The sequence below is a fragment of the Silurus aristotelis genome (assembly GCF_946808225.1).
Source record: "Silurus aristotelis genome assembly, chromosome: 12".
NCBI lineage: Eukaryota > Metazoa > Chordata > Actinopteri > Siluriformes > Siluridae > Silurus > Silurus aristotelis.
Window position 1 is genome coordinate 22,493,213 of NC_139585.1, and position 12,870 is coordinate 22,506,082.

General features: G+C 38.4%; 1 protein-coding gene across 50 annotated transcripts in view; it reads right to left on the minus strand.

Annotated features, from left to right (window-relative positions):
* ank3b (ankyrin 3b) overlaps positions 1-12,870 on the minus strand; it is a 167,492-nt gene that overhangs the window by 82,336 nt on the left and 72,286 nt on the right. Inside the window, exon 1 of one of the 50 annotated variants that reach the window (XM_083556857.1) lies at positions 1,957-2,259. The exons of 48 other annotated variants lie outside the window; for them this stretch is intronic. In XM_083556857.1, coding sequence (XP_083412983.1) covers positions 1,957-1,992 — 36 coding nt within the window. In that variant the 5' untranslated portion in view covers positions 1,993-2,259. Of the gene's footprint in view, positions 1-1,956; positions 2,260-12,870 lie in introns of those variants that run through there. One more of the 50 variants, XM_083556850.1, reaches the window with a different exon arrangement.

The window sequence follows — 12,870 nt, forward strand, 5'->3', positions numbered from 1 at the left end:
ATACCTAATTTTAACCATTTTTTTCTACCATTTCTACTTCTATCATTTATTCACTGGTTATTTTCTACACTCAATTGATAAAAAAAAATCGGAATCCTTCATAGTACTAATGGCAAATTTGCTTATGATCCAACCACCTTAACACTTATTCTACAGCATATGGACAAACATTCGTGGACACCTGGCCATGAGATTCTATATGCATTTTGAACATCCCAGATGTTCCACTAGATTTTGGGGGTGCAGTTGTGGTGTTTTGTGCTCATTCAAACACAAGGGAGTTAGTAAAGTCTGGCAATGATGTAGGGCAAGGAGGCCTGGGGTGCAATCAGTGTTCCAATTCAGTGTTCAAAAGGGCAGAGGTCAGAGCTCTATAGCAGGCCAGTCAAGAGCTTTCTCTCTTCAACCATGTAATAAATATCTTATTTGAGATCAATTTGTGTTCAGGATGATTGTCATGCTGGAACAGGTTTGGCTTTCTTAGTTCAAGTGAAGGAAAAAAAAACCTAATATATATATATATATATATATATATATATATATATATATATATATATATATATATATATATATATATATATATATATATATATATATATATATATATGGTTGAATACTTTTGTCCATATAATGTATATACTGGCCGACAACAGAAAACAAATACTTATTCAGCACTACATAAATAACATAACTGCTGTCAACCCAGATAAAAAAATGCTTTATTGTAAATCTCTTTGTTTCTATGATAGTCAGTATATGAGCTTTTGTAATGTTTTAGCAACATTTTTAAATACCAATTGTTTGTTAAAAAAAAACAACATTTCCATATTGTTAGCCTGCCTATAACAGACATTTAAAAAACACCATACAACCATCCATTTTTACAGCATACGTTCCCACACAATTCAAAAATGATCTCACACTGTTGTTGTATTCCCAAGTCTGATTGGTCAGAATGTGTTAAATTTTATATAGCAGCATGGCTCAGACAGTAGCATGCGCTGCAAAGAAAATCAGAGGCTTTGCACAATCTAATACAATATTGCTCATATCAAAGCAGTTTATACCTGGACACAAATAAAACCCAACACAAAACAGATTCCAAACGTGTGGTATTATTGATGTTTGTTGGACGATAATGATGGACATTTATTTAGTCTTTTTAGAAGGAGTTGCCAGTGTCAGCCATTTTTCAGACAAAGAAAAGTCTTCAGGATAAAAGGTTTCGCTGGGTTTCCAAGCAATTCCCAGACATTTTGGAAAATGTTGAGATTAATTGCCTCCAGTTAGAAATGTTAAAACACTATGGTAAAAAAAAAAAAAAAAAAAAAGACTTCTACCCTGAAATTATTACATGGAGCAATTCCTATACCAAACTGTATTACAATCTATATTCTGTAAAATCTATGTGGTAAACAGCACATCAGATTAAGTACTAGTTAACTGTCAATTTGTCATTAGAAACCTCCAGATGCATCACCTAACTGGTTAACCAATACACCATGTTTAGAGATTCTAAAGGTCATAAGCCCTATATACAGTGCTGCATTTTCATCCCCATTAATGCTCAGATCGACACAAAATACCACTATTCCACATCGTAACTCTCTAGACTATGCTTCAAAACTCAACTAAAGCATAAACATAGTTTTATCGAATCCAAGGTCGTGCAGTTACATATCTTTTCAGTGTAGCTCTCACACTCTTCTCTGCCATGCCAGCATTTGAAACACATTTAAAACCTCAATCCGCCAATGCAGTGGCGTGCTGTAGTCATGCCTTATTCCGGTAAATGCCTATTGACGATACATGTGCTTAACCTTCTGTCCTCGTGCACTCAAATCATGCTAAAAATTCACTGACCATCCCTAGCTCATATTTCTCCCTTGAAATACATTAGCAGCACATGACCTAAGCATTGTGGTGCACTAAAAGACGTTTTAAAAGTTCACTTACTAGCACTTGGCACTCTGCTTCCTCTTCCACAGCCATATTGACTGCAGTCCAATGTGAAACCTGAGTATTTGATTATCTATCCCTGCAAGCTCGAGCTACAGTTGAGGGGCATTATGGTAGACGCTAAAAATACACGACCTAACAAGGCAAGGCACACAAGGAAAGACTAATCAGTTCGTATGCTGTTTTGCTGCAGCCGGATGATTCCCTGTCACATTGCAGAAGCACCTCCTCTCTCATCCTTCCGTCCTTGTCCTCAGTGGGATGCTAGCTCAGCTAACATCCTCCTAAGCACACACATCTCTGGCTCAGCTATGTCCACTGTCCCGTGCCCTCGCACTTACCATATTTGTAGGCGCTAGCGACTTCTGTGTTGGATGAGTGTAACCATGATCTTCTAGACTGAAATAGCCACAGGGGGAAGTGGTGGCTATGTTGAGGCTTTGAATGCCGGCAGGCCTCCCACACTGGGATTTGTCCAGCACGAGGCTTATTGTCAACTTGCTTATCAGCTCTTTTTTCGATTCCCCCCTCACCCCTCCCACCCTTCTCGCCTGTTCTCATCCACAATGTCCCGGCACAGCCAGGCTCAGTTCAGACGCATGGTACTGTTGGGAGCCAGTCAGCCGTACAGAAGAGCATTAGGATTGCTTTCGGTTGCATCTGAGGGCATTTCCCCATGAATTAATGGCACAGCAGCGTGTGGATTGCCACTTCCTGCCAGCTTCCGGTGGCATCAACAATGTAAACATCAAAATTCACACAACAAACACACATGCTCTAAGATCTAACCTTTCTTGTTCTCTGGGTCAATCTATAAAATCGTGCAGTAAATCAATGGAACCTTGCAAATCGTACTGGAGTATTTTTGATCCTGTCTATATATGTAATTTCATTCATTTTTCTAACATATGAACAGTACATAAACGGCCGCTAAAAAGAACCCCAATTAATAAACAGCATTTTACATAATTCCCTGTGAGAAACTTTGTTTCATGCTTATTCTTTAGAAAGTGCTCACTCTGACCTCTAGTCTTACACTGCAACCAAGACAACTGTCATGTTTGTGATGATTTCAGGTAAGCAACTGTGTTCCTAGCATACATAAGTACAGCATTTATACATGCCACAAGCCTCTAACAAGCACTTTTTATGTCATAGTGGTACATCAGAGATGTACACATAGACCCCTTATGACACACAAAACAAACAATTGCTACAGACGACTTTAAGCAACATTTCTTAATAGAAATACATTACGTCTGGCGATCTTATCCTAACCGCATAGCCCTCGAAACAAACATCAGACCCCACTGGGCACTCAGAAGAATGTGAACGCAAACATACCCAGCATTCCAGTACTGCTTTTATAGCACCATGTGTTCAGTGATTCTAAAACGCTTGGTGAGAGCACACATGCTTTTGGCTACAAGTACACTGTTTAAAAGAATTATACTCACAAGTCTCTTTTAAAGCATAGTGACAGTAATATTAGCAGGTTGAACATACATTATGCTAATTAGCTAGTGGGGTTAGGGAAAAAACACCAGTTAAACCGAGAAACTGTTGTTTGTTCCGTTCCCCAGCAAGAAATACAGAATCCTACAAAGATTTGGGGTTTGAGTAGAAAGTGCTAGAACAATAAAAAAATTCTCATTACACTATGGCAGAAAGATTCAACAAACTACAAATGGTCAGAAAATGAATAATTAATAATCCAATAGTCAAGCTTATCAAGATGTTGAAAAACACTGGCATTAAAAAAAAAAAAAAGGTTTATTATCATGGAGGATTCATTTACTTTTCGGGAGCTCGCACCTCTTGCTTTCCAGAAAGCTATGGGAAGAGCAGATGCATCAGCTAACCATCTCTATAGGACATGGTTGCCATGGCAACTGCTCCAAAAGAGACTGTTATAGGGATGGATGCTGGTGCTTGAAGTCTGAAAACTTGAAAATAATTAGGGAATTCCTTTTTTTCATTTATCTATGTAGACACAAAGACATTTTTGCAACATGGGCAGGTTTCAGGCTTTCTATATAAACATGGGATTAGATTTGATGTGCAGTTCTATAAGAAAATAGCTTTGGGGAATATAGAAATATAAGGTTAGTGGAACTTTCTGAGATACAGTATTATTCAAAACAGTCTACCCTAACAAATCAACTATAAGTTAATATTTATAACACCCAGCAGAGTGCTCAAATCTAATTGGTCTGAAAGTGTGCATTATTTTTGTAAAAAAATAAAAAAACAAGGTTTGGACCAAAGTTTCTGCTGAAACATGAATAAACAGCTTCAGAAAAATATTTCTCTTTGCGCCGAAGTGCCGCATGCCACGTTTGTACCTACATGTGCGTCTTTGTTTTTGTAACGTCTCCACCTCGTCTCGTCACTGGTTCTGTGTCACATGTGTTTGTTTATATAATGTCCCCATCTCTGTCCTTTACTGGTGTTTAAGTGCCTTTTCATTTACAGGTGTGTCCAATTTCATGTTTATTAGTTTTCCCTGTTTCACATTTTTGACTCTGCCAATTTGAATAAGTTAGCCTGTTAATATTAATAATACAATGTGTGTGTTTTTTTTTTTTTTCAGTCATGTGGAAGAGAAATGAAAAGAGAAAAGTTGGTAAGGAAATGAATACCATGAAAACCTTGCCCCCTTTGAGTGTTCCACTATAATAAATCAAGCTATAAATGGTTCAACTGCAGCCATGTCAAAAAGTAATAAGCAAAAACATTGTGTGTATTGCCAATTCACTGTGGGAAACGGAATGAACAACAACAGGAGGGGGTGATGCGCCACTACCCCCATGTTAAACATGTATTCAATATAAAAGTGCGACAAAATAAAGCTGTGCTGTTTTTATTTATTTTTTATTTTTTTATTTAGCACTTACTGTTGGATTTTGTTCGTAAACCTGAATATAGTAATATAATATTTGTAAAATTTTTTCCTCATGGTTATGGTGGATTAGTATCCCTAAAACACCAGACATAAAGGAGAAAGTCACCCTGGATATGTGCCAGTCCACTGCATGCAATATTTACAAATCACAAATATGTCAGAGATAATAAACTGTATATCTACAATTTTACAAATTAATTTTGCTTCATGGCAAATAATTGTAAGCATTGAAAAACCTATACACTTGGTTAAAAAAACACTCTCTGTTTCTACTTATGTTTTGTATTTGAAAAATTAACTGCCTATAGCATGAGAAACACATTGATGATCTGAGGTCTATCCAAAGCCAATTTCCATATAAGTTGATGCTCATTCGGTTAAAAATGGGTGGATGTGTGTGCATTTGTGTGTGCGTGTTTATGTGTGTGTGTGTCTGTGTGCATTTTCAATGCTACTGATGGCAGTTTACGACAGCTCCTTCTTCATTTCAGGCCAATGCAAGTATAAATCACCCAGCACACACACACTCCTTTCTGTGATGGAGGATGCTAGTTCATCACTGCCATTGCTTTCCTTTATTATTCACACCACACACACACACACACACACACACACACACACACACACACACACACACACACACACACACACACACTTTCTAATGCAAGATCTCTTTTTCTTTCCAGACTCCTTGACTTCGTCATTTTGCTGTATGAGTCACAACAATATGCTGAGCATTTTTAGTTTACAGCCACTAAGGTGACCGTGACAGTGAACCTTCTCATAATCTTTATAGAAATACACCATAAAACACTGACAAATATTATAATTAAGCTAATAAAAAAATAACATTAATCAAATATCCTGCCAATTCAAAATATACTGTATATTGTATGTAGTTTGTAACCCAACCAGTGGGGTTGCACAAGCCAGTGCACTTAGTACCAGTTATAAGCCCGGGAAAAATAGAGAGGGTTGCATTAGGAAGGGCATTCAGTGTTAAACATGTTCCATATCAAACATGTGGATCACAAACCTAAATTTGTTTGATGCCCGGGTTACCAACGCTAGCCACAGTTATTGTTAGCCAACACAGTACCGGTGGAAATTGGGCTGGCTACTGTTGGCCAGAGGAGGAGAAGGAGAAAAGGAAGACATTTACAGAGACAGGAAGGAAAGGAGAAGTGAAGGAAATTGAAGGTAGGGTTGGTACATTAAATGTTGGTACTATGACGGGTAAAGGGAGAGAGATAGCTGATATGATGGAGAGGAGAAAGGTAGACATGCTGTGTGTTCAGGAGACCAAGTGAAAAGGGAGCAAGGCCAGGAACATTGGAGGTGGGTTTAAACTGTTCTATCATGGTGTGGATGGAAAGAGAAATTGTGTAGGGGTGATTCTGAAGGAGGAGTACAGTAAGAGTGTAGTGGAGGTGAAGAGAGTTTTTGATAGAGTGATAAACGTGAAGCTTGAAGTTGAAGAGGTGATGATAAATGTCATCAGTGCCTATGCTCCTCAAGTGGGCTGTGAGATAAAGAAGGAGAAATTCTGAAGTGAGTTAGATGAAGTAGTGAAGAGTGAAACTAGAAATTAACGATTGGTGATTGAGGCAGATTTGAATGGCCATGTAGGTGAAGGGAACAGAGGTGATGAGGAGGTTATGGGTAGGTATGGTCTTAGGGAGAGGAATGTGGAAGGGCAGATGGTGGTAGATTTTGCCAAAAGTATAGAAATGGCAATGGTAAATACTTATTTTAAGAAGAAGAAGGAGCATAGGGTGACCTATAAGAGTGGTTAAGGGTGCACACAGGTGGACTACATTCTATGCAGGAGATGCAACCTGAAAGAGATTGGAGACTGTAAGGTGTTGGCAGGGGACAGTGTAGCTACCTGAAGGAGGAAGACTGTAGTGTGAGGTTCAGGGAAGAGGTCAGACAGGGGCTCAGTGGTGGTGAAGAGGTGCTGGATGATTGGGCAACTACTGCAGAAGGTACATAGTGTGACATCTGGAAATAGAAAGGAAGACAAAGAGACGTGGTGGTGGTGGAATGAGGAAGTGCAGGAGAGCATAAGGAGAAAGAGGTTGGCGAAACAGAATTGGGATCAGCAGCGAGATGAGAAAAGTAGGCAGGAGTACAAGGAGATGCAGCAGCAGGTGAAGAGAGATGTGGCGAAAGCCAAGAAAAAGGCATATGAGGAGCTGTATGTGAAGTTGGACACTAAGGAAGGAGAAGAGGATTTGTACTGATTGGCCAGGCAGAGGGACCGAGCTGAGAAGGATGTGCTGCAAGTTAGAGCGATAAAGGATGGAGATGGAAATGTGTTGACTAGTGAGGAGAGTGTGTTGAGAAGGTGGAAGCAGTATTTTGAGCAGCTGATGAACAAGGAAAATGAGAAAAAGAGAAGGTTGGACGGTGTGTAGATGGTGAAGCAGGAAGTAAATAGGATTAGTAAGGAGGAAGTGAGAGCAGCAATAAAGAGGATGAAGAGTGGAAAGTTAGTTGGACCAGAGGATATACCAGTAGAAGCATGGAGATGTTTGGAAAAGATGGCAGTGAAGTTTTTAACCAGATTGTATAAAAAGATTCTGGAAGGGAAGAGGATGCCTGAGAAATGTAGAAGGTGTGTGCTGCTACCAATTGTTAAGAATAAGGGATAGTTGTTAAGAATAATTGCAGACCTGCTTAACTACAGGGGAATAAAGTTGATCAGTCACACCATGAAGTTATGGGAAAGAGTATTGGAAGCCAGGCTGAGAGAAGAGGTGATGTTTGGAAGAGGTATTGCATGAGAAATTCTAGTTTGTCAGAGAAGTATGTGAGGGTGGTGCAGGACATGTATTAGGACAGTGTGACAGCAGTGAAGTGTGCAGTTGGAACAACAGACTGGTTCAAGTAAAGGTGGGACTGCCTCAAGGATCGGCTCTGAGCTACCTCTGCAAAAGTAAAAGGGAAAGTTTATAGGACCGTGGTGAGACCTGCTATGTTGTATGGTTTAGAGACAGTAGCATTGACTATAAGACAGGAGGTGGAGCTGGAAGTGGCATAGTGGAAAATGTTGAGATTTTTGTTGGGAGTGACAAGGATGGACAGGATTAGAAATGAGTTTATTAGAGGAAGAGCACACGTAGGACGTTTTGGGGACAAAGTGAGAGAGGCCCGATTGAGATGGTTTGGACATGTGCAGAGGTGGGACATTGGGTATATCGATAGAAGAATGTTGAGGATGGAGCCACCAGGAAGGAGGTAAAGAGAAGGAACAAGGAGGATGTTTATGGATGTGGTGAGGAAAGACATACAGGTAGTCGGTTTAAAAGAGGCAGATGTAGAGGACAGAGTAGTATGGAGACTAACAGGAGCAGCCTGAAGAAGAAGAAGATTGTATGTAGTGTGTATCAGTTGCAAAAAAGGTTTCAGTTAATCCAAAAAAATACAGTGTATTCTTCAGTCAGTCAAATCAATAAGAAGTAAAATTACCTGGTCAATTACTATGCTTATGCAGAAAACTAAACATTTAGCCACAGCATAAATCTTAGCTCCAAGCCAGATCAATATACCAGAGTCTGAGTCTTATGTCTCTGTGGAATTTTCAGGAACAATGTGCAAGAGTGCTGAACACAGAGGTGAAGATTGAGCAGCCTACAGCACTCACTCCCTCTGGTGCCCAAGTCAAATCAATACACAGCTCCCGCCTTATACCACCTAATTGTGACCAATTAACAGAGCAATGACGCCACGCTGATTAAATCACCGAAAAGAGAGCAAAACTGACGCGTCCTTTCCTGTGCATGAGAACTATAGACTTCCTGAAAAGACATGTACGTGTGTGATTGGCTAGTCTTAACAGCAAGTAGTCCGGTGTTTTCGTGTTGCTCTTGAAGAGCAGTTATATGCTAATAGAACTAAGATTGCAGGCAAGCACAATCATGAAGATTGATGGTCTACCAATTTAAGTACTAAAAAAGTAAGCAAATCGTACACTTGTATGTTCCCTGAATGCTGTTTTCCCTCTGCTCTCATTGCAAAATGGCCGCATGTGCGAGCTGGAGAATCCAGGTGCTGTGAATTCCGGTTAAAGCCTGTCATGATGCAAATGTCTGCCATACAGTCACGGTCAAAGAGAACATCTGGAGAAGAGCAGTAGGCAGCTCTCCAGAGAACTCACAAATATTGGTGCACATGTAGTCACATACAAACAACACACTAATGTTAAAACATTACAAGCAAGCATGACCTACATGCTGTATGTGGACAGATATCTGAGAAATAAAATAGCAATTACGGTCAAACATTGTTTTCAGTAGATTTATAAATAATGTAGCTGAAACATGTCATTCTTCTTGCCAGAGTTAGTCTGCAATGATCACATCTGCAAGGTGGTTTTGGTTGGAGAAAAATAAATTAGCTTGTTCTCAAATCTCAGTCTGAATGACTTTTTTTTATTCATTCGGGATCGTAATGGTTTAAAATAAGAGATTTTTTCTATTTTCACAATTGGAACAAAAAATATTGAAAAGAGAAATAAAGGTACAGGAACAAAACAATAATAACCATGGGAGCATTTGAAATTGGTTGAGAGTACAGTAGCAGGATTGCTAATTTCAACAGAAACTGATAGGATTGGTCAGAATTCCATTAGCAGCTAAAATGAGTGGTTACAATTCCATTAGAAGCTAACAGGATTGGTCAGAATTTCTTTAGAAGTAAATCAGAAGTGAGTCAATCAAGATTTTCATTAAAAATCTTTTTATTAAAATTTTAAATTTAATATCACATATCTTGTTATCATAACTCACGCTGCAGCTTCCTGTATATCCATCTGCAAAAAAAATCTCAAGAGATTGCCGAGAATTTTATAAAATACAAAATTTCTCATAAACTTTGCTCAAATTCTGTAATATTCCCAGAAAGGATTTTCAATTCCATCATATTCTGTCTGTCTGGATTTGGAGGTGACCTTGCTGTAGAGGACTTGAATGACTCTAACTTATTCATAGCAGTCAGTCTCTTGCTGTCAGAGAGCATTAGAATATTGTGTGAATGGGTTTAGGTAGCTCCAGACCATACTGGAACTCATCACCTTATATCATGGAGTTCCCCCCAAAATTTTCTAAGATCCCAAATGGTGTTGCATTTATGTCATTTACAAAGAATTGTAGGAAATGTCACATGTATTACACAGATATGCAAATGGGTTTTTGTTGCTTGGGTTTTTCACAATAGCCATGATGGTTTTGAATCTCAGAAGGTAAAACTAAAAGCAAACTCTAGTATAATAAGTTCACAGGCAGAGAGACACACTGCAGAATAATGAGGATGTAAAGACATATACCTGTGGACATAAGTAAACAATAAGATAAATGTAAATAAACTGTGACAATGTGACATTGAAAATGAGAATGTATGGCAAATATGTATTATGACACCAGCTTTACTTCAATAGTAATAGATATCTCTTATATATCTCCTTTTTATCTCTTAAAAGGACTGTTTTGAGACACATAATTTTAAAAGTGCTTACAAATTATTCAGTCTTCATAAATAGAAAAAGGTGTTTAATCGACAGAATCAGGTGTCTGCAAATTGAATACATCGTCTCCAGATGTAATACTTTCCAAGCTATCACTGTTCCAAAAGTAACTTTTACAGCTGTGGTATTTTGTTCAAATGACAGTCACAGCCATCAGTAGACCTGGTCAGTAAATTTTGCATGAACAAACTATTTCTTACACATCCTAGAAAGGGTTTAGTAAATCGGGGCCTCAGTGTAACTTTTGTAAACACAGATATATTTGATTTACAGTAACTGTAGGCATACATTCAGTGACCATAGTTCTTTCAGATCTTTCTTGCAGTGGCATGTAAATAGCTTTGCATAATACCACCACTCACTTTACACTGTTAGATAAATAAGGTTGATTTTTTTTTACTGCTGTCTCGATTGGTCTGTGGTGTTGGGTACAAGAATCTTTTAGACTTTCGGGGGCCTAAAAGCTCATTAGCATTAGCTGAGGAGACTCCAGAAGACTCCCATCAGTACCACAATAGATTAATGAGCATGGCCCAACCAGTATTAGCTCACATTACAACATGTAACACAAAACTATTAACATTAATCTTTAATAATGCTCAAATATGCCTTGTATGGTGTACCGTAACAAAGAATGTCATACAGCCAGCTTTACTGGGAAAAAAATGGTGCCCATATTTCAAGTTAATTTACAAAACACTAGACCAGTGGTCCAGATTGCTTCAGCTTGTACCTGTATGCACATCACATTTTACATTACTATAGCATGTGTAAGCACCTACAAGTTGTGTGTATATATATATATATATATATATATATATATATATATATATATATATATATATATACGTTTTTAATTAGATGTCACATGCACAAAGAGGTGTATATTGATACTGAGATTCTAGAGGGCACAACAAGAAAGTAACAGGATTGAAAGGTTTTTAGTCATGGCAGTCAGATGTAAAAATAAAAAATATAACTGTAATGTACAAACAATAACTATGGGAGCAGAGAAAATTGAGAAAACACAGGAGCACAGGAGGAAGCAGTATTAGTAAAAATTCTGTCAGTAGCTAATTGGAATAGTTGGAATTCTTTTAGGAGCTTGCAAGAATTGTCAGAATTCCATCAGGAGCAAGTGGGAATAGTCAAAATGTCCTTAAAAGCTGGCAAGATTAGACAGAAGTCTATCAGGATTGGACAGAAGTCTATTAGGATTGGACAGAATTACCTCAGTGAGCTGAATGGAGTGTGCGAAATTGGTTAGAACTCAGTCAGGAACTGGTGGGATTTGTTGGAATTCCATCAGTAGCAAGCAGGACATGTGTAAGATTGGCTGAAGGAGTGGGTAAGAAAGGTCAAAATTCCTTTAAGAGCTGGTAGAATTGTAAAGAATTCCTTTAGGAGTATGGAAATCTGGTCAGAATTTCATGATTAGAAAACAAGATTGTCAGGTTGACTTAAGAAATGGTTGAGAATGGTTTGGAATTCCTTCAAGTGCTGGGAAGAGTGGTCAAAATCCCTTAAAGAGTGGTCAGAATTTTATCAGGAGTGGCAATGTTGGTCAAAATTTAATTAGGAAAAATCAGGATTTCTCGGGTTGGCTTTATTGGTGGGTAGAAATGGTCACATTTTCTTGCGAAGCTGTAAAGAACAGTCAGAATTCCTTCAGGAGATTGGCAGGACTGGACATAATTCTTTCTAGAACGGGAAAGAGTGGTCAGAATTGATTCATGGGTAAGCATCTTGCAAGTCAGCATTTTGCACCTGCAGCTCGTCACTTCTATTCACATTTAGGCGTATTAGCATGCCTGAGGTAGTCCAACATACACACAGTTCTTAGTCGTACTGATAAGGAAAGCTGACATCTTCTGCACTGATTCTGTCTCATCTAGGTACAGTGTGACCCAAAAAAAATGACATCTTTTGAAGGCTAAAATACTGTAAGCATTGTTTTTACAGTGTCTGCATTTCAATAAACTATAGAGCTGTTTATAATGTAGAAACAAGTTACAAAAACAGCATCTGCTTTGACTTTGGTGATTTAAGGCAGATTTCAGATGCAGTGAACACGGCTTGTTTATCGAATACAAACCATAAAGCTGATTCATTTGAGCGTGAGCGTGATAAATGGTGTGACAAAACACCAGTGTGCATGTTTGCTCACAGATGGACCTTTCATGGTTCAGTTGCACCCCTCTGGAGCCAATCAGAGACCCTGGCACCTCTCACAGCTACACAAACAAGCTTGCAACATGGATTAACGTGAAGCAAAATCTTTAAAAACTGATATTCCAAATCAAATATCATCATCACACCAAAGAATAAGGCCATGGTAGGGCTTTGTCACAAACCTTGAATATGTCCAGAGGGCATTTTGGAAGGTTTTGTTCTATTAATTTAAGAGGATTGTAATTAGTATCTATTTCAACTCTACTACTGAATCAGTTCTCCAGTTTGGTCTATATCATTTCCTTAT